Source organism: Nelumbo nucifera, chromosome 4, assembly GCF_055504915.1.
Source record: "Nelumbo nucifera cultivar China Antique chromosome 4, China Antique-T2T, whole genome shotgun sequence".
Taxonomy (NCBI): domain Eukaryota; kingdom Viridiplantae; phylum Streptophyta; class Magnoliopsida; order Proteales; family Nelumbonaceae; genus Nelumbo; species Nelumbo nucifera.
In genome coordinates, this window is record NC_142652.1 from 29583974 (window position 1) to 29606459 (window position 22486).

Sequence of the window (22486 nt, forward strand, 5' to 3'; positions counted from 1 at the left end):
TAAGACAGCTTTGAGGAAGAATGAATGATTACATAGTGCTTGCTCAATCAAGACAGCTTTGAGGAATGAATACTCTGTACCTCTTCACCTCTATTTTTCTAATTGAAAAATCTCCAATGATGATCTCTTGATCAATGTTAGGTATGATTAGAAAAATCAACCACTTATTTAACCAGCTCAATCAGTCATCATATGTGATTTTTTCTTCTCTTACTCATATGCGGGTAACCAAATGAATCGGTGACCCCTGTCCAACCGTTATAATGACAGTTACAGTGGCAGTTACTTTTACGATAAGACATTCTCATTGATGACTCTCTTTTCCAACGTCAGATTAGAATCCAAGTGACATTACCCGTGAGGGGCACTCTAGTCAATGGAATTACCACACTAGTGAGTAGTGTGACTGGTCCAAGCCAAACTTCATGAAAGGGCAATCTGGTCATTTGAAGAGGATAGAAAACCTTATCGAAAGTGAAACTGACCTGTTGGTGAAATTAGACATGATTTGGGAGGGTAATTTGGGCATATAAGAGGAGAAAGAAATTTTTTCAGGCGTATCTAAACATCTTCAAACCTCCCTTTGACCGTCGTACGCTCTCTCACTCTAAAACTTTTCTCTTGCCTTTTTAGCCGCTGTTGCAGAGACCTTCTTCTTCTCTCTCTCACACTCTCTCTCTCTATCTGGCGCGCGCTGGGAGAGAGAGAGAAAATCAGCTCTACTCAACTCAACCCTCTCAGATTTCGATAAGTCATTCTTATCATTTACTAATCTCACTCCGCAGAAAATCCTTATTGTCAACGGTCGTGATCTTCTCGTCTTCTCATCATACGGCTAGGGCTACCTTGTCGGCGTCTCCTACGTAAGTCTCACCACCGCAAGCAAGAAAAAATGAAGAAAACGAAGAAAAAACCTACCTTTTTCAAGCTATCTATCTTTTTTTGCTTCTTATCGTTTCTCTGTTTAAATAATTATCTCTCTCTCTCTCGCTGGTTCTTGCCATTTCTTCTTCTTCTTGTTTGCTTTTTTTTAGTATCCTCTGCTGTTCACTGTACGTAATTTTTATTATCTTTTAAGTTTATTTGCATCATCTGTTATTTATTTTGTATATGTTTTCGTAGTAGTAGTTCTGTTAACTTGTTTTCAAATTCATGGAGGCGTGAGCACTCCTTGTTTGATCCTTGTCCACTTACTGGATAATTTAGGAACGTCTCGGGGTCGGGTTCTATAACAATTTGATTTCTGGGTATGTTTTGGATGACATGCATTGAATTTTATTGAGCTTGAAACAGATTTGTTTTGAATGGCTAGGGAGCTTTGGTTTTTGTTTTTTATATTTTTAGTTTATTATGAATTGAATTCATGTTTGAATAACCACATGTTAGTTAATTTGGTTTTCTTTAAGATTGTAAACCGTGTTCTCATTACTTAATTTCCGTGTAATTTGAGTGTGGATGCTTTTCTGTTATGCTTTGCACAAGTTTCAGTGTTATGGGATTATCTTATTATTTGCAATTCATGCAATAATTAGTTTTGTGGGTTTTGAATTTTCCCAGAAGTAATATACAGGTTCTCTTTGTTTCCTTCTTTTGATCAACCAAGAAGCCACCCCGCCATCTTCAAGCTTTGGATGGAGGGGACTAGGTGAAAGACTCCGAGAATACCATCAAGGCAATCAAGAAGCACAAACAAATAAAATACTAGTCCAGGCCGCTTGCTCCCCAATACAGCTGAGCCCTTCCCGCTCCCTCTCTTATTAGGCCATCTGCTGAGTAGCTTTGAGTACATGTGAATCCATCTGAAAGCGCTTTCAACCCATAGTCCAGTGATCTTGCTTTCCTTATTAGGTGCCTAAATGGCCATGGCCCTCAAATATTGAGAGTAACCACACCAATAGGTGCGAGTCTCCTCCATGATACTCTGATCAAACCCAAGTCAAAAAAATTAGGCAAAGGCCCTTCAACAATGAGAGAGCATATATGCTCTTAAAGAACCTCAATCTTCAATTGACCCAGAGTAAACTAAAAGAATTTTACTTGCCTTTTCTGTAACAGCATATTATTAGTATTGTTTCTTTTTCATTTTTGCATACATGTGACAACATTAGCGGTTCCATACAGGAATTGAATACAATTCATGAATCTTCTCATGCATAGCTACCTATGCACTGTGAGCAAGATGCTGTTTTTGCAAGTTTCTATGCTTAGTTACACAATTTTTTGAATTGTAAATAAGCTTGCGTTCTATAAAGATGATATTTGTCATTTAGTTGTGTAGGGGATGTTAATGAGATGATAAAGCCAGATCAGTGTTGCTCCTGGTTTGGTACAAGTACATATTAACAACTCAAAAAAAAGATGTTGTTTCAAGGCAATGTAACTTAATAGGTGTCTAAGATTGGTGGTTGAATATAATAATCCTCTTATGACAATTGTCATTGTTGGTCAGTTCAAATTCTTTTGTATTAATTCAATTGTGATTTTATAATTGAAAGGGGAGTGATAGCTGTTGCATATTTTACATCTATGAACAATTAAGTTTGTTAGTTTAGTTGCTTATTCATCTTTCTTTTGGATTCCTAATTCCTTAGCTTGGACAAAAGATGGTTATGCCAGGGTGGTAGTTGGCGTAAAACTTTTGTCATGTCCATTTTGTGAGCCATGATTATGGTGCTCATGTTCAAAGGATGAGCTCTTCCTTGTCTAGATTGGTGTTGCAATTTGTATTATACATTACCAGGTGGGATTTCTTTGAGTTGCACATGGATAATTGTCTTCATTTTAAATATCTGACTCTTGACATGAGGATAGCCTAGAGTTGGAGAATACTGCCCTTTTCCCATTTTGAATGGACAATGGTGTCAGTATAATCCTGACAAATCTGGGATTTACCATCTTATTGTCATCCTTGTTCCCCTTGTTTGATCCACTTAGGATTGGCCTTCTCCATCTTGTTTCGGGGGGGGGGGGGGTGAGTGAATTTAAATTTCATACTTACATCTGGTGTGGCACTGAGCATTATATGGTGGATTTGCATGGATTTACATGACTTTCTTGCTTTTCAAAGAGCTCTTGTGTAGCACTTCTTGTTGTTCATAAAAGAGGAGCTCTTGAATCTTGAAGAGAGATTTGGTATTGTTGTTAGAATCTATTGGTTTATCTGATTTACATGGGATTAGTTATTTAGGATGATTCCCAATGTAGTCAGTTGGTCTGGGACTTGACAAAATGTTTACCTCCTATTCTTGATGTATTTGGGCATTTCTTTGCAAATAGTGGTTGAATGATAGAAACTTTTGTATTCTGGATGTGATTCCTTTTTCTTTTCTTTCTTCTTTTTTCTTGATAGGTAACTATAATTCATTATCTATCAGAGAGAAGATAAGGATATATGAACCATTATAAAAAAGATAAAGATACAAGAAAAGAAAAGAGATGGAACAGAAATGGCAAAAGCAGGAGAAAACCACCACAAAGAACCAAAATCCTTCCCGTGTTATATATGATAAATAAAGCAAAATTTTTATTAAAAAAATCCAAGATATTACAAATAAGAGGGATGGTAAGTTTTTTTTTTTTTTTTGATAATTAAGGGATGATAACATATCACCCCCAACAAAAACAAAACAATCATAAATAACCTTATCCTTGGCCTGAACTCCACTCAACAAACTCTCCACCTAGCTGAACAGAGACACTGTGTGTATAATATGAAGGCACCAAGAATGTTGACCTCCCTACCAGCCCCATACCACCAAGCCCCATAGCATCTTAATCAATCCACCACCTATCCCAATTCCTTCCACCGACCCGGCACCTCACCATCTCTCTCCTAGCTATGAAACAACCACTTCTTTAACATCCCAAACCCCAAATCTAATCTTGTACGCCACCCTGCCACACCGTCATGTAATTTAAAATGTCTCATCAACTACAAATCTATCCCTTTTTTCTATCTCTGTGAACACTTTTATAGAAAACTCTTCACCACCCAAGAACAAACCCTGTTTCTTACCAACTTGAACTTCTATTTCAATCACTTGTCCAAACCTGTCTTCTCGTCTTCCTTTCTAACTTGGTTTAATACAATATCATCATTATCCTTTTGAATCTGCAGACTTTCCTGGATGTCTTCCTCTAAATCCTCTTCAACTACATTCTCCAGTCTCCACATCTTCTTCCAAACCTTGTGTTTGACCTGAATCTTCTTTTCTGATATGATCTCCATTTCACATCCAAGAAAATTATTTGCATGTACTGATCCATCTACCAATGATGACTCAATCATCATTTCCTTCTTCAACCCAGACTAACCCTCTTTTAATAGACATGTTGAACTGGTGCCTGACACCAACAAGCTACCCTGGCATAAACCATTTATAACACTTCATTTTTCATTAATGAATTGCTTCTGTTATTGATAAAAAAACCATTTATAACACTTAATCTTTCATAAATTCATCCACGGCCACCTCTTGATCTATACTCATCCACTCTGAGATCAAATTGACTGTCTGAGATTAAAAATATATATTCACTATTTCCTGTGCATGCCCATATTCCATTTTATCCTTTTGTTTGGATCTGTTGTTCTAACATGATTACACTCAATCCTCTGTAATTTTTTGCTTGAAACCAATGCAATGGTTCTTCAAATTTTGGAAATAATGATCTGTTATCTTCTGGATGTTCCATAAAATGTGATAGGTTGGGCAAATGTGAAGGGTCTTATAAACCTATTGGTTTATAAATTCTATTAACTTTATGTATTATTTGGATATCAACCATATCTTTTTCTATTTTGGCACCATTCAAGATTCATGTTTCTGTATGAAAATGTCAAATATGGATCTATTTCTGTTCACAAGTCATTGCTGACAACTATCTATCTCACATATCAAATTATGTCCCATTGTTTTGCAGGGAGCAAATTGTACCTTTTTGATACTTCTTATGGAGCCTAATGGTCATAGGAAAACAGGAAGAAAGGAACCTACCATTCAAGGAAATAATGACATGACTTTGACAAATGATGCCAATGATCTTGACCCTTGGACTGCATGGGCATACAAGCCTCGTACTATTTCTTTGTTACTTGTTGGTGCATGCCTTCTTATGTGAGTTTTATACTCAAGAAGAAATTCTCATCTTGAACTTGTTTTGCCAAATTATTGTTTTGCCCTTTAGTAGTATAAACAGTTATGTCCTTATCTTACCTCTTTTCCTACATATGGAAGTTGATTATAGCTCAAAAAGAATTCTCAGATGCTCTTGGGCATGCCTTTTAATCTTCATTACTGTAAATTGTTTCGTTAACTTAGAAAATGTCTGCTCTTAATCTTTTTTGCAAATTAGCATTCTGGCCGGAAATGTATCTATCCTTCTTTTAGTTAGTATTATTCTATTTGTTAAAGTATACAAAACCTGTTGGAATCATTGATTTTCAATAAGTATCTCATAGGACTTTAACAATGATGCTTCAAAGTACAATGCCTAGGCATCAACCATAATATGATATGAATTTTCATGTTTTAACTTTCACATGACCTCTACCACAGATAATCATATCTCTGTGGTTGCTAAACATGCTATTGCCATGCTTCAGTGACTGCATTAATATGCTTGACATTTTGATTTTTCATTACAAGTTTCTTGGAAATTGATGCTGAGATTTAGGAGCCATCAAATTTGCTTTAGGAAAATTCAGGTCAATTTGGAACTGTTCATTAACAGGATTTGAATCTGAACTAGATGTGGAACAACCCCTAATATACCTTCTTTTCTGATTGAAACATGGCAACTTTTCTATTTTTTATTGGTTGTTTCTAGTCTATTTTTTTGTTCACATATTTTGTTTGTTTCTTTAGGATGCTTGCATTCTGCTGACTTTGTAGTGTTTTTAGATATTTCTTCTTTAAAGTCAAGTCAGATTTTTTTTCCCCAATTATTTCTTATCCAGTAATGAAGGGATTACTAAATAGAACATTTTACAACTATGGCTCCTAATGATTCCTGACTGGTTAAAAGGACTTTATGAATGGCTTTTTCACTGATATGCGAACTTAAAATGCCAATTGCAAGTATGATCTTCGTAGTGTTGTAGCTTGTCTTGAAGTACTATTTGAGTTAATGGACGCTTACCTCTCTACGTATGCTTATCAGTTGGGCAAGTGGAGCTCTTGATCCAGAAAATAGTTCATCTGATGATCTTGTTACATCTGTGAAGAGGTATATTGTTATTTGCTCCATTCTTTGATTTAGTACTATGGTTCCATTGCAGGATTTCTTCTTGGTTTCTTTATAAAATTGAAAGACTAAAATGCTCACCCTTACCCATTACTTTTTCACAGGGGCGTATGGGCAATGATTGCAGTCTTTCTTGCTTATTGCTTACTTCAAGCACCTTCAACGTAAGTTCTGAAATGCAATTACATGGAACTGCTTAACTATATGATGTATAAGACAACCAATATCCAGAAATATATCTTGGGATTTTTCCCTAGTTGGTTTCAAATTTTTGTTTTGTTAGGTGTGTTAAAAAAAGAAAAATTCAATATGGCTAGTACACTGAAAAATTGGAAACATAGGTGTTTTTTTTTTGTGGGGGAGGGGGGGTGAGGGATGACAATGATACAGCTAGGACCCAATTTCCAAAACTTGTTGGTTGTTGAACATTTTCACTTAAAATATGTATCAGTTTGCAATGAAAGATATATGTTGTTTTTCCCCAGACCGGGAAAGTAGGCTACTAAAAATGTTTTACTCAAAAAGGAAATTATTGTGGCATCTACATATATGGACATGCTTAGGGGCTTGGGCTTTATATGAATGATACCTTGTTGATGTTTCTTGCAACTTTGTGGCTTGGATAAGTACTGATAGTTAAATATTCTCTGCTTTTTTTCTTGTTTTCCCCCACAGGGTACTCATTAGGCCACATCCAGCAATTTGGCGCCTTGTTCATGGAATGACAGTTGTGTACCTTGTTTCTCTTACTTTTTTGCTCTTTCAGGTTAGTTTTCTTTCACTTTGTTGTGTAAAATTTGTATTAAGCATGCTTATGCACAATTAGATAGTCACATTCACAAGGTAACCTGATATTGTCCAGTAGGATTGGTAAAATACCACCTGGATTTTAGCCATTGTTAATCAGAACAGTGTTGTCAGATTGGGTTCAACTGAGCTTATGGTTGAATTGATAGACGTCCTGTGCTGCAACTGAAAGATTTGGATGGTTGGGTGAAGGAACAAGTACAACAGTCCTATTGCTGACTCACAAGGAAAAACATAAATCATCACCTTTTTACAAAATTTCTTCTGGGCCTTGTTTCCCCATGACCAAAATTTTCCTTGTTACCCAAGCCCTTCCAAGAGCATCAGAAATGTTATTTTTCTGATCAAGGTCTCCATCTTATTGAGAAGCTGATCAAGGCCTCCATCTCGTGTGGAAGCCTGCCTGTGACTACTTGGCAGTCTCCTTATGAGCAGGCAACTTTTTAATCCTTGCAAAAGGGAAAGAAGTGGTCAACCGTTGAGAAAATTTCTGTCTCTTGGTTTTGAGTAGCTGAAAATGATATCTCCAAATGGGGTCTAGGTTACCCGGATAACATCCCTCAAAATTTAACTTCATGCAGCCTGATTCAGGTGACACCCAGGAGACCCTCATCTGTAGATTCTGTACTCTTCTAGGAGCAAAACCAGCAATTTTATCCCATCCTCTCAAGATGGAATCCATTAGGACACTCTTAATTCCTCCCTTGTAATTATCCAATGTGCAACTCTTACAGTGATGATATCTGTAAGAGTGCTTACTTCTTAGTCCTTGCATTCATTCATTATTGTCCTTTTAACATTTTACTTCCACTGATGCCATTATATTCAGGAGCAATATTTTTTTTTGTTGTGGTTATTTTTTCTTGTGGTCTTTGTATTCGTCTTGGTTTTATTGATTGGGTGGACAACTTCTTTCAGAAGCGTGATGATGCTCGGCAATTCATGAAATTTCTACATCCTGACCTTGGTGTTGGTATAGCATTTTGAGTTCTGTGTAGTTTTATTCTCTTAATTCTGCATAAATTTCTTGAAACAACTCATTGGTCACAGTATCAAGACTAATGCAATTTTTTTTTTTTATTTATCTTTACCACTCTGTAGAACTTCCTGAAAGATCATATGGAGCAGATTGTCGTATTTACATCCCAGAGAACCCCAAGAGCAGGTTTAAGAATGTTTATGTATGATGGCTTCATTCACAATCCGTCTACTTTAATTTCCTTCAATTTTGAATTTTGTGACATGCATCACTAGTGCATTGGGATGCCATAGTCTACTGATTTGGCTTTTAGTTCTTTCTAGGAGACATTGTTTGATGAATTTGTTCTAGCTCATATCTTTGGATGGTGGGGCAAAGCTATAATGATTCGTAATCAGCCTCTTCTGTGGGTTTTGTCCATTGGGTTTGAGTTGATGGAGGTTTGTTCTTTGAACAGATTATTTAGTCTTCATTATTCATAAGATTGTCTTTTTTTCCCAGTGCTAAAGTGTTTTTCTTTGTCTGCACATGTATGCATTTGTGTGTATGCATGCATGCATATAAGCAAGCATGCATGTTCCTGTGCTTATTGTATTTTTGCTTGCTTGTTTGCATACATGCACATAGTAGATTGGAAGGAAGTGCAAATATGTTTGTGATCTTATGCATGTTTATGCATTGGAAAGCTGAGTAACAAGGTTTTTGTTCTTGTATTTAATATTTGCAGCTTACATTCCGCCACATGTTACCAAACTTCAATGAGTGCTGGTGGGACAGCATTATTTTGGATATTTTAATCTGCAATTGGTTTGGTGAGGCTCTTGAAACTGTTCTCCTGGTTTCTGCCATTTTCAATCATACCATGTCATTATTAGTGTCATGCAGTGTTAATCTGACTGCTTTCTTTGAGAGGGGTTTGGATGGTCAAAACCCATAATTAGGTCAACAGTGAAAAACTGCATACCATTTTCATTACTTCTATAAAATAGTCAGTTATGTGGTTCTTTTTCAGTATGTGGGAAAAAGACTGCCTTTAGTCAATAAAAAAGGAACTCACTTAACTTGCTAGGTCTTCAAATAAAGGTGGTTCTGTTCATGCATCAGATAATCTGGTAGGTTGTCTTTTTTTAATAGGTATAGAATAAACGTTGTTGAGATGAATAGAAAGATTTAGTAGGAAAACTCATTGTATTTCTGAGAAGTTAGAACTTATGGCAATCCCAATAGGTCACAGCATGAGAGATCAATTGAGATGGTCTTATCATGTGCATTTATGACCAATTACAGTGAGAAGTGATGATTTGAGAGGTTGAAAGATATCAAAGAATTGAAAGCAGCTCCACACCTCCACCCATGAAAACAAAAAAGAAAAGATGGGGCAAATGGTCTAGGTGGGAGAGGTCAAAAGAAAAGTGAGATTAGCTTGGAAAAGGGGCATAAGGGGAGTCAAAGATGAATGAGTAAGAAGGTAAGGGGCACTGACTCTTTTTTAAGCTGTTGCTTTTCGCACTATGGGGGTGGTTTTGGTGTTTGGGTTTATAGTGAAAGGTAGGCCGTTGGGTATGTTTTGGTGAGTTGGAGCCTTGAGTCTTGTCATTTGGGTGCTTTTTCTGGGACCTTTTATATGTACTATTTGTCTATGTTTTGGGAAAGCAGGGTCCTCATTTTGTGCTATTGCTTATTTCTGCACTTTGGATCTTTGGATTTGTATACATCTTGTATACATTACTTTCTGTTAATAATTTTTCATTTTAATATAAAAAAAGAAACTATAGAGAACTCCATGTCATAATCTCTCCTATTTTGTCAACTTATCTTTTTTTTTTTTTTGAGCGGGGGGAGGGCAGGGCGGAGGGAGGGGGTTGAAGTGATAGCCAAGGTTCAAAATATCAAAACAAATCAGAGCGTATCGACTAATATGTAACGGTTTTCAGGGTGACAGATATGCTAGATTAGCATATTTACATGATTTCAACAATTTGAAACTGTAATCAGTGATGCGACAGATCCCGTCAAATAACCAAACAAGAAAATAAAAAAAAAAGGAGGTTTGCACAAGATAAACTCTTGATAATTGATACTTTGAACCTTGGTGATAGCAACAGAGAATTTACAGTTGAAAGGCTGATGATTCATAAAAAAAAAAAAACAGTTGAAAGGCTAACTAATATATTTTTTCTCTGAACTTTTTCCTACATCTATGTGTATGTGCACACTCAAGCACACCTTGTATGTGCATATCAAGCAATTCCACAAGTTTTTAGTCTTAGCCCTGGTTATCCAGGGTCTTGGAAGGGATGGACCGGATAAAGACCAAACCTCTGACATTTGATTAGTGCAGAGATTTATTATAATCAGAAATAAAGTACAAAGAGTAACTGTCCTGAAAAGGATAGAAAGTCCTTTTAGTTACTGATAAACAATAGGATGATATGACCCAGAAATTTGACACGCAGTTTACAGACTCACAACAGAATCCAAACCTCTAGTACATCAACAGGGAACTGATGTTCATTTAGAAGAAAAGAAGATCACCTACAGTAGGTCGGTTCTTCGAGAGACCGCCGACTCTCCCAAGCACTCTCAGAATTCTGTACTCATCAAAAGTCTGCCTCCTCCATCCCCCAAAGTCCCTTCTTATACACATCTTACAGCATAACTGCCTTCCATAATAAATGCCCAGCTGGCCAACTTATAAATGCCCCACACTCTTCTTATTCCCAACTGACAAGCTATAAATGCTACTCTTCTTATTCCCAACTGATAAGCTATAAATGCTACTCTTCTTATTCCCAACTGACAAGCTATAAATGCTACAAAACTCTCCTTATTCCCTCCAGCCATAAGTTCTCCCATGTTCAATTATTTCCTCCCTTGGCCGAAAGCTGACCTTTCCCCTTCCTGGCATACGTAAAATTAATTGGGGGCCTATCATTACCCGCCGCCCAAAGTCTAACTTTGTCCTCAAGGTTGAAATGAGGAAATTGGTTGCGAAGTAAGTCAAAAGGCTCCCATGAATCTTCAAAATCAGGCAGGTCCTGCCAATGGATAAGCACTTCCGAACCAGTAACTCCAGGCATAGTGGATGGACGCACCCCTCGAACGGCCGCAGGTTCCACCAGCATTTCCATATCAGTTGACAGAGTGGAAGGAATCATAGGAGAAGAGACATGATTGCCGATTGCCTTCTTGAGTTGCGAGACATGAAAAATAGGATGAATCCTTGCCTCTGGAGGAAGTTGAAGTTTATAAGCAACAATGCCAATTCTTTCCACAATAGCAAATGGTCCATAAAATCGAGGGACAAGCTTTTCATTGGCTCGACGAGCTAGAGACTGTTGGCGATAAGGTCGCACTCGAACATATACCGAATCTCCAACCTCAAAATTAACATCACGGCGGCTCACATCAGCCAAGTCTTTCATCTTTTGTTGTGCACGGTGTAGATGAGAACGCAGCTCCCTAAGTATAGCATCTCGCTGAAGGAGAACAACTTCAACATTAGCATTAGCTGTAGAGCCAAGCTCATAGCGGATTAATGGAGGAGGATCGCGCCCATAAACCACCTTGAAAGGTGTCATGCCAGCAGCAGTGTGAAAAGAGGTATTATAGTTGTATTCTACCCACGATATCCAAGATGACGAGTGGGAGGGGGAATCAGTCGCAAAGCACCTCAAATAAGTCTCCAAACAGCGATTAACCACCTCCGACTGTCCATCTGTCTGAGGATGGTAAGCTGAACTACGACGCAATTTTGAACCCTGCAGGGTAAAAAGCTCGCGCTAGAAAAAGCTCATAAAGACTTTATCACGATCAGATACAATCGAGCGGGGAATGCCATGTAAACGGACTATGTTGTGCAGGAAGGCCTGAGCAACCGTGAGAGCTAAGGGATGACTGAGAGGGATAAAATGGGCATACTTGGAGAGACGATCGACCACCACCATAATTGTGTCAAACCCCTTTGACTTAGGAAGAGCCTCAATAAAGTCCATAGCAATATCCTCCCGATCTGTTCAGGTACGGGTAAAGGTTGTAAAAGGCCAGCGGGGGACATGGCTTCATATTTACTGCGTTGACACACATCGCAGGCCTGCACAAACTTCTGGATAGAACGCTTGATCCCCCGCCAGTAAGAGGGGAATAAATGGGGAAGAAACTCCTTCAGTAAGAGGGGAATAAATGGGGAAGAAGTCGGCAGAACCAATTTACCATGATAACGTAGGTGTTCTCCAACTAAAGAATAGGCGGGATAGGACGTCGTATCATGTTGTATGGCATGCTTGATGGGGGCCAGGAAAGGATCAGCATCAACTTGCTCCTTAAGGTCATCAAAATCAAGGAAAATAGGGACTGTAAGAGAGTTTAAGTGCATTTTAGTAGGAACTCTAGATAGGGCGTCAGCCACGGTATTATCGACACCCGGTTTGTACTAAATCTCAAAGTCATAATTCATAAGCTTAAGAAGCCACTTATGATGCTCACCTTCGACAATCCGTTGCTCCAACAGATACTTGAGACTACGCTGGTCGGTCCGAACAATAAAGCGTCTTCCAAGAAGATAGGGGCACCATTTTTTAATGGCAAAGACAATGGCCATTAATTCCCGCTCGTAGACAGATTTTGACTGTGCAAACGGGCTAAGCTTGTGGCTATAAAAAGCTATAGGCCGATTATTCTGCATTAATACCGTCCCGAGACCTACACTAGATGCATCCGTCTTGATCAAGAAGGGCTGGGAAAAATCTGGAAGGGCCAACACAGGTACGGTCGTCATAGCTCGTTTCAACTCCTGAAATGCATTCTCAGCCTCTGCATTCCATGAGAAAGCATCCTTTTTAAGCTGCTGCGTCAATGGCCATGCCATTTTATTGTAGTTACGCACAAAACGACGATAATAGCTTGTAAGTCCCAGAAAACCGTGAAGAGCTTTAAGTGAAGATGGTTGAGGCCAGTTAACCATGGCCTGGATTTTAGAAGGATCGGCAGAAACACCGACCGCGCTAATAATATGACCCAGGTACTCAATGCTAGGCTGAGCAAAGATACATTTCTTTGAGTTGGCAAAGAGACGGTGGGCGCACAATACAGAGAAGACCTGTCGAAGGTGATCCAAATGGGCAGCTTTGGAAGCATTGTAAACCAGAATATCATAAAAAAATACCAGCATAAAGCGACGGAGGAAATCATGGAATACCGTATTCATTAATGACTGGAAGGTCGAGGGCGCATTGGTGAGACCGAAGGGCATGACAAGGAATTCGTAATGGCCCTCGTGGGTGCGAAATGCAGTCTTGGGAATGTCCTCACTGCGGACCTGAATCTGGTGGTAGCCCGATTTAAGATCAATTTTGCTGAAAATAGAAGCACCATGGAGCTCATCGAGAAGTTCTTCGATAACCGGAATGGGGAATTTATCTGGAACCGTAGCACGGTTAAGGGCTCTGTAATCCACACAAAAACGCCAACTTCCGTCTTTCTTCTTGACTAAAAGGACCGGGCTCGAGTAGGGGCTTGTACTCGGCTGAATAATACCCGCAGCCAACATCTCAGAGACAAGGCGTTCAATTTCATCTTTCTGGAATTGAGGATATCTGTAAGGACGAACAGAGATAGGAGAAGTGCCCTCCTGCAAGACAATAGCATGTTCCCGTGTAGGGGGTAAGCCTGTAGGCATGTCAAAAACATCTTTGAACTCATCTAGTAAAGCGGAGATTGGCGGGGATGTAGGCAAGACATAGTTCAACGAAGAATCCACTATCTGCAATTGTTTTAATTCTAATAAAACCCCTTGTCCCTCATGTTGTAAGTTACGCATCATAGCATGCAAAGATACCTGAGAGGAACAGAGAGAAGGGTCACCCTGCAACTAGACCTGTTCATGGGCCGGGTGGCCCGACGGGCTGGCCCGGCCCGGTTTGACCCCTGGACGGGCTTGGACATTTTTATAGGCCCGCGAGCTTAAATTTGGGCCAAAAAGCCCGGCCCGCAATAAATTTGAGTCGGGCTCGGGTTTTGTCAAAATAGCCCGACCCGAGCCCAGCCCGACCCAACCTAATATTAAACTTAAAATTATTTATGTGATTATGTCCATTTGAATAAATTTTTTTGATTTAAGAATGTAAAATTGTGTTTTAAAATATAAAAGAAAGGGAAAAATACCATCTTGTAGGCCTTGTTCATTTAAATAGAAAAAAAAATACTTATTTGAAATTTTAATTGTAATTTGAATAGGGAAAATTGTTTTTTTTTTTTTTCAATTTGGTCAGGCTTCGGGCTTTTTACCAGGGCCCGTTGGTCGGATCGGGCTCGGGCTCGGGCCTAGTATATTTTCATTAGTGACAAGTGAAAGCCCGACCCGAGCCTGGCCCGGCCCGGCCCATGACCAGGTCTACCTGCAACTTTACCCGGACACCTCCCAAATTGAGCTTCATAGACATGTTGCCCCAATTCATCACTGAGTCCTCGAGGGATGCTAACCAAGGAAAACCAAGAATGACATCCGTAGAACCCAACTTTAAGGGAAAGAAATCAGCAATGACATCCAATTCGGGTAAGTTGAGGCAAACCTGACGGCAGACTCCGGAAGTTCTCACCTCATCACCATTTCCCATCTGAACTCCAAATTCGTGTGTAGGGGTGTGGGGTAATTTCAATTCTTCCACTAAAGTTTCGGAGATAAAGTTGTGGGATGCACCCGAGTTACCAATATGACCACCTCACGTGACAAAATGCGTCCACGCACCTTAAGGGAATTTGCCGCACACAACCCAACAAGAGACGAAACACAAAGTGCGGCTGATTCTGGAGCCGGAGCAATTTCAGTGTCCTCGGAAGTGCAGTCCCAATTAGACGCATCAGAAGCAATTTCCTCTACATCATCTTGAACCCATAAAACCTGAAGTGATTTTTGAGCACAACGATGTCCCGGGCTGTATTTCTCGTCCTGGGCTCTGATACCACTGATATGACCCAGAAATTTGACACGCAGTTCACAGACTCATAGCAGAATCCAAACCACTAGTACATCAACAGGGAACTGATGTTCATTCAGAAGAAAAGAAGGTCACTTACAGTAGGTCGGTTCTTCGAGAGACCGCCGGCTCTCCCAAGCACTCTCAGAATTCTGTACTCATCAAAAGTCTGCCTCCTCCATCCCCCAAAGCCCCTTCTTATACACATCTTACAGCATAACTGCCTTCCATAATAAATGCCCAGCTGGCCAACTTATAAATGCCCCACACTCTTCTTATTCCCAACTGACAAGCTATAAATGCTACTCTTCTTATTCCCAACTGACAAGCTATAAATGCTACAAAACTCTCCTTATTCCCTCCAGCCATAAGTTCCCCCATGTTCAATTATTTCCCCCCTTGGCCGAAAGCTGACCTTTCCCCTTCCTGGCATACGTAAAATTAATTGGGGGCCTATCATAGGACTCTATGTATGGTATAAGCTGTTCCATCAATTTCTCCTCCCACAACATTAGCTTGTTCTTATCACTAAAATGACTTTAGCAATGATGCTAAAGTGTTTATTGTAATCATTCTGTTCATTGGTCTTTTGTTATCCTTCCATAGGTGCATTCATAGGCACTAGGCAGCTTCAGGATGTACAGGTCTATCAAAGTACTTAGTTCATTGTTTCTATAACAGTATGTGATATGGGCACCTAATTATGATTATTTGATAGTCTGGGGTTAATATATTATAATGAAGACATTTGTTTAGGTAATGTTATATGTGCGCTTCATTTGTTGTATTGCATAATTGGATAACTCAGAAGGAGGTCATAACATTCATAGACTTCTATTGTTTGCACTATTTTCATCAAACATTTAACTGATTGCAACATATCCTCTGGTGGTTAGTTTGGTTTAGACCGAGGTTAGGAGGGTTGAGTTGTATTGTATCAGGGTACACTTCTTAGCTGACCCATCAAATCTTATGCTCCTTTGTTTTGTCTCATGGTTAATACTTTCTCTGCTTATGTTTTAGGACTCTTTTTTTGACATGTAATGATCCAATGAGCATTCTCAATGAGTAAATTCAGTAAACAATGAACATCTTGCTGTGCTTTTCCTTCATTGGCTCAAAAATTTAAGACAACAGAAAATTCCAACTAACAAGTCAATGGTTTTCAATTTCCTTATTTATAAAAAAGTTGGTTTTCAATTTCCTTGGAACATAGAACTTTCCTTGAAAATTTCCCATTTCCCCAAGCGGCAAAACAAGAATCTCTTGGAATGAACATTTTAAATATATCATGATACTTCAAAAGAATCTGATATATTAGCAAAGTTTTCAATTTATTATATGTAAATATTCCAAATTTTGGTGTAATATTGGAGAAATTTCAATAGTTATGCCAAAATCAAATGAAAACAATCATGTGCACCAAAAATGCTCAAACCACGCTTTTTTTTTTCATAAAATTAAAAAGAAATTAGTTTTCTTGATTATAGAACTATTGGCTGTATCACAAGAATTGAGGTTGGGGAGCTCGCTGGCTGTAGTGGGGCCATGGGGGGGCATTACTTTGGGGAATCATGGTTAACTAACTGCAGTATTGTAAAATTAAATCATGGAGTTATAGCTTGGGCTTATCTAAAGCTTTAGGGGTGCTTGGCACATTCATTTTGTACATTATTCCTATTCTTTAGCACATATTGATAAAGTTTCAAAGTTACCAATCAAAATTTTGAAACAGTAAATCATTGAGTTTACTGTTTCAAAAAATCAACAGTACTTTACCATTTCGAAAAAGAAAAATAAACAAATTTAATTGAGTTTTCAGAATATAAAACTCCTTTACAAGTTTTTTGTTGAATAATTAATTGGAGAATAATGCACTCTTTATAAGAATCATATGGTGACATACTGGCGTCATAATCATAACAACAATTAACAGCCAAAATATCATAATAGTAATAAATATGATGTCACAACAATTCAAAGTAGATATTATTTTAAAGAACCTGATATTGAGGGAGTTTTGCTGTTTGGGCATATTATATGGTTGTAAATCCTTTCCTCTCAGATCTCCTGCAAGCAAAATCTCTGCTCACATAGTGTCCAGCCACACGTTGGGAATATCTCCTGTACATGTATGTTAAATTCATGGGGAGATGTTCCCAATATGTTGCTGGATTCCTATGCTTCTGTAGTGTGTACAGAATTTTTGCTTGCAGAGAATCACGTTGTGTGATACAGAACCTCTTTGTACTGGCATTGTCTTTTGTACATTTATTTTTTGTTATTTTTTTTTGAAATGAAACACTTTACATATACAGTTTTCAGAAGAAAAAGAATGAAATTGAAGGAGTTTTGATATTCGAGTTATATTGGGCTTTTGTGAATTGTTCCCACTGATACCTGTTTGGGATTTTTAATCTTCTATGTATTGTTAAAAAAATCTTTGAATCTTATGATGTATATGATTCATGTGATTTGAATCAATTTGATTTGGTCCTAGTTGCCTACTTTGTCATTCCTTTATTTTTTAAAGTTTATATTTATTTTTAATTTCTTGACAAATTTTAAAAAACAGAAATAGATCTTACAATTTAAAATAAGGTTTGTGATTCAATTTGATCCAACCTTTTCTAGCATTTATTGTATGATTTGATTTTCAGAACATTTTGTTTACATAATGTTTTCTTAATTGTGCAATTTTACCTCTTGCAGGGTTTCTTGATGTTTCATAAATAAATTCCATTTTCCTTCTAATCTTTATAATATTTTCCCAATTTTCTTAGTTTTTCCTTGTATCTGAGTGGAATTTATGGAATTTCCCTGAAATTTCTGCATTTGTACATGGAGAAATGCCTGATGAAATTGAATTTTTTTTGCCATGCTCATGGCTTATTGAGATTTGAGTGTACTCAATTGGATCATCGCTTTATTAATAGGCTTCCTTCTGGGGTCTCTTTTCCATTTTAGGTTTTTTTGTATTAGTCAAAATAAGATGGTTTTTTATTTTTGTGTTGTCTTTTGATTAACATAAGGGAACTGATTATAGAAGGTGATTCTGAAGTAGTGATTGGGTGCAAAGGTTGGGAAACGACTTGGCTGATACACTAGCCAAACAGGAGGTCAATATGGAACAATTGTATTGCTCAGTGTTTTAAAAGCGGAAGGCAGGGCAATTTGCGCTCGAGGCACAAGGCGCAAGGTGAGGCATGCATGCCTTTTCGAAGCAAGAGGCAAAAATGCAAAGAAAAAAAAACAAAAAATAAAACTTTAAACATAATATTAATTAAAAATATAAACTTAAATTTTAAAACAAATGTTTTTTTTTGATGGCTGAATTTTAAACAAATGTTTAGAAAAATCTATTATCTAAAATTAAAATACATAAACAATTAAACATAACATGTAAAACATATTCAAATGAATATTTTAAAATAAAATCAAACATATAAAACATATTAAAGCATGTAGAATCCTTAATCTCTTTTCTTTTTCCCAATTGCATTACTTCAAATAGCTAATGTGATGTAAAATATTTTGCATTCCTGATTCTATGAGCTACCTATGTACCAAGTCCCTTGAGGCAAGCCCAAACAAGTCCATGCTAGGGTCTTAAATTCTTAATCCCTACAATAAAAAAAGGGATTTTATAATTTTAATTGCCTTCTAAGAAGACATTTTATTAGGATTAATGAATGAAAAACATTAGTAAATAGGGGGTTCTTGGAATTTTGGAGCCACTAGGTTCAATAAAGAACTAAAGGCGCAAAAAAAAAAGGGTGCATGCCTGGGTGAAGTGCAAGGAACACCAGGCATGTGCCTTGCCTGTGCATCTACACACACCTTTTAAATCACTGATTGGTCTTAATTGTAACTTGTTTTATGTGAGTGGATAATTTGTAAGTCCTTTTCACAGGGTGCTTGTATTGCATGTCTATATTCTCTTTCATAATTAATAAAATATTTAAGTTATTTATAAGAAAAATGTCAAAGTGAGTTTAGTTTTAGCCATGAAATGAGGAGTCAATGTGTAAACTTCAGTAGATTCCATTTATGGACTCAGCAATATCTTTTTTGGGAAGTGGATCCTGTAGAAGGTAGTCTGTAGCTAACTATGAAGTTTCTTGGCAGTTTCTAATTTATGTTAGTATCTTATGAAGTTGAATGTATGAGATATGCACTATTATGTTAAGATTTTACTTGTATACTCCTGGAACCTATAATCCAAATTTGTACCTATCTTGATGCTGTGCAAGTGTTGTAAATTTTTGTCAATTTCTTTTATGATGAGTTCTCTGGTTGTTTTCTATATAGGGATCTGGGCTGGAATGCGTACCGTCCGGTACTTTGATGGAAGAACATATGAGTGGGTTGGTATAAGTCGCCAACCAGATATCATTGGTAAAGTATGTTCTGAAAATATTCCAAAACTTTAGTGAATTTTGTGACATCATTTTGAATTTCCAACATTGATTTTATTATGGTTACACTGGTAAATCCATCTGAAGGAAGTCAATATTTCTGATGTGGAAGTTATGTTGAGCTAGAATTCCATGAGGGGCTTCCAATGCTCCAAATGGGACACACATCCATCTATGTTCTGAATCTCAAGTTACCGTTGGATCATACCATATACAGTGTCTTTTAGAATCATTTCTCCTCGTGTCATTGCTGGTTAAAACATATCTACCAATCTTTGTATAGCATGCAAAGTAGAAAGTTAGAAAAACATTGAACTACCTTTTCTTCCATCTTCCCTTTAGTTCACATAAAGGAGGAAGGGAACAAGGAAAACAAAGATAAAAACACCACCAACTCAAATGCAACCTTGCCACACCCCTTCTAAAATAGAACCCCCATCACAAAACCTACAAGTAATCCTGCAATGTGTCCACATGAAAAAGGAAATAAAATCCTCTTAAGACTCTTCAGGCCAAGCTAGTCTAACCGAAATGTCTTTCCTCCTCCCCCAAGTAGCCTAAATTGAAATAAAACACACAAACTTTGTCATATATTTCAACCCACGCCATCACTATCCACTGTCAATACTTTATTTCAACTGGCTTCGATCCATCTCCCCATTCTCTCAATCAAAACTTTGACCGTATCCATGTTGACCCATCAAGAAAATTAAGAGCTTTTACTTCTTCCTTTCACCTCTAATTCCCAAATTGAACAGCCATTTTTTTCCAACCTCAATTTCTTTTTCTACTACCCTGTTTATGTCTGTTTTCTTGTCAATATTAAGCTTTATCCAGTGCTATTATATCCTCATAATTTTCATTTTCTTCAAATCTCTGCTCATCTTCTGATCTTTACCATTCACATTTATTGGTGCCTCCACATCTCTTCCCCTTCATTCTCCATCGAAACACCTTCTTTGTTTCTATCAAAACTAATCTTGAACGCCACTATTATCTTGCACAAGAGAATTAACACTTTACCTGATTGAGTTTTCTCAATTTCTTTATTCCCATAAGAAGCATCTTTTAGCCCTCTTTGTATTGTAGACCCTTTGATGTTTTTGCATGGCTGTACTCCAAATAAACCACCTCTTAGCCTAGAGATAATTTTTCAAACATATATCTAGTTCTGTTGTTTTTGACCTTAGAGATGTGTTGAGGAATATATTATATTATATATATTTATATTTATATTGTAAGGTGTTGATGATTATTGGTCCAGTTACTCAATTACACAGTCAGGATAGAAACTTGAGTGGTAAATATCTTTAATCTGCTTTGGACTTCTCAGATTTGTTTTCTACATTGAGATGCATGCTGTTGCCAGTGTTGTAAAAATGAGGCTTTCCATCTCAACTAGTATTTTTCCGTGCATTTTCTGCATAGTAAAATTGACTTGGAGCTTCAAAATTCTTACAGCTTTTACATAGATTTATGCTGCTATATCCACATCATCATCATCATCATCATCATTTAATCATCATCTTCATCTAAGCCTTGTCCCAGCTATGGAGTTGGCTCTATGTTATATCCACATATATCTGGTAGTTTTTGTTTTTACTTCTCTGTTTTCTTATTGTGTCCTGTACCCTCCAGGTAAAACGAACATTAGGCCAATTCACTCCAGCACGATGGGACAAGGATGAATGGCATCCTTTGCTTGGTCCATGGCGTTTCATCCAAGTTCTTAGCCTTTGCATTGTTTTCTTGACAGTGGAGCTCAATACATTCTTCCTAAAATTCTGTCTATGGATTCCTCCTAGAAATCCTCTCATTGTGTATAGGTTGATCTTATGGTGGCTAATTGCAATACCAACCATCCGCGAGTACAATTCATACCTACAAGACAGGTTCTCTCTCTCTCTCTCTCTCTCTCTGAGCAGATGCCCATATGCACAGAAAAAGAAAATTTGTATATTTAGTCATCTTTTTCTCAATTTCTTATTTACTGTGTTGATTGATTGCAGAAAACCAGTGAAAAAAGTAGGAGCATTTTGCTGGCTTTCCCTAGCTATATGCATAGTTGAACTCCTTATATGTATCAAGTTTGGCCATGGTGAGCTCTTGAACTCTTCTATCATCATCATCACTACCTTTTTAAAGCTTTTCTGTTACATCTCATTTGGTGGCTGATATGCTCGCTGTCAGAGATGTATTGACAGAGTTACCATTAGTACACTGCTTCCTGACTGACATTCACAACTTGGTATCCTGATTTTCCCAGGCTTATTTCCCAACTCAATGCCTCTATGGTTGGTCATCTTCTGGGTATCTGTTGGTGTAGCCCTTGTAATATTCTTGATCGTGTGGTCATGGCAATTGCATCGAACCATGGGTAGAAAGAGGCAGTAATTTTGTCTGTGGTACACCATTTTTTCAATTTATTCCTGATTTCAGGGGTAGCAATCCAATTTGTACATATTGATAACCTTAATGATGTGTAAATGTTCATGCCTAATCACAGAAGAATGATCTGGCAAGTTGAGAATATTCTGTTTGGGTAGCAAGCAAATAACTTTTCTTCATTTGGTTGATAAAACCGATATGAGTATTCTTCAAATTTATCTGTGTATTTCATTGTTTTTTTTTTCCTGCAATTATAAAAATGCCATTAGCCAATGTTGGTCCCATATATCTGGGGTCTTGGGAGGGGTGGATTGGTTATGGATCTAAACTTTGTTTTTTTTTTTCTCTGTTACTTTTTTCTTCTTGCGCAAAGTGGCCTCTCAGACTAGAACCCACATTCTTTGATGTATCCATGATAAATTAATACTGGAATACCAACCTTTTGGCTGTTTTATGCTTTCATTCTTTGTCATCTTTCATTTTATTTTCAGCCATTATTTTCTTGATGAGTTTGCTCCATGATTTTTCTGTTTGTTTTTATCACGTAAACATTGTGAAACAGACTTTTTGTCTGTCTCATACTTTTCCAGATGATCTCTCTCTCTCTCTCTCTCTCTCTCTCTCTCTCGTCCACATAGACAAGTCAGATCAATCTACTTGCTTTTTTTTTTTCA

General features: G+C 37.5%; 1 protein-coding gene across 3 annotated transcripts; it reads left to right on the plus strand.

Moving 5' to 3' along the window:
- The first annotated feature begins 592 nt into the window (after positions 1 to 592).
- On the plus strand, positions 593 to 22026 carry PSS1 (phosphatidyl serine synthase family protein). 3 transcript variants are annotated; one of them, XM_010281109.3, is made up of 13 exons: positions 593 to 863; positions 4924 to 5117; positions 6163 to 6228; positions 6351 to 6410; positions 6922 to 7012; positions 7972 to 8026; positions 8155 to 8234; positions 8356 to 8472; positions 8760 to 8844; positions 19318 to 19409; positions 21063 to 21316; positions 21434 to 21522; positions 21691 to 22026. In XM_010281109.3, the coding sequence occupies exons 2-13, from the start codon at positions 4954 to 4956 to the stop codon at positions 21816 to 21818; spliced, it is 1281 nt and encodes a 426-aa protein (XP_010279411.1). In that variant the 5' UTR covers positions 593 to 863; positions 4924 to 4953; the 3' UTR covers positions 21819 to 22026. The 3 variants fall into 3 exon arrangements, with proteins under 3 accessions (XP_010279411.1, XP_010279412.1, XP_088759382.1); XM_010281110.3 differs by lacking the exon at positions 593 to 863 and adding an exon at positions 915 to 1052; XM_088903256.1 differs by lacking the exon at positions 593 to 863 and adding an exon at positions 1136 to 1247.
- The last annotated feature ends 460 nt before the right edge of the window (positions 22027 to 22486 follow it).

What these genes read in the sequence shown, in the direction of transcription:
- PSS1 (XM_010281109.3), top strand. Translation starts at nt 4,954, where the DNA reads ATGGAGCCTAATGGTCATAGGAAAACAGGAAGAAAGGAACCTACCATT. An exon ending in CTTGTTACATCTGTGAAGAG is followed by an intron (nt 6,229 to 6,350) that starts GTATATTGTTAT and finishes ACTTTTTCACAG; the next exon opens with GGGCGTATGGGCAATGATTG. An exon ending in TTGGGTTTGAGTTGATGGAG is followed by an intron (nt 8,473 to 8,759) that starts GTTTGTTCTTTG and finishes TAATATTTGCAG; the next exon opens with CTTACATTCCGCCACATGTT.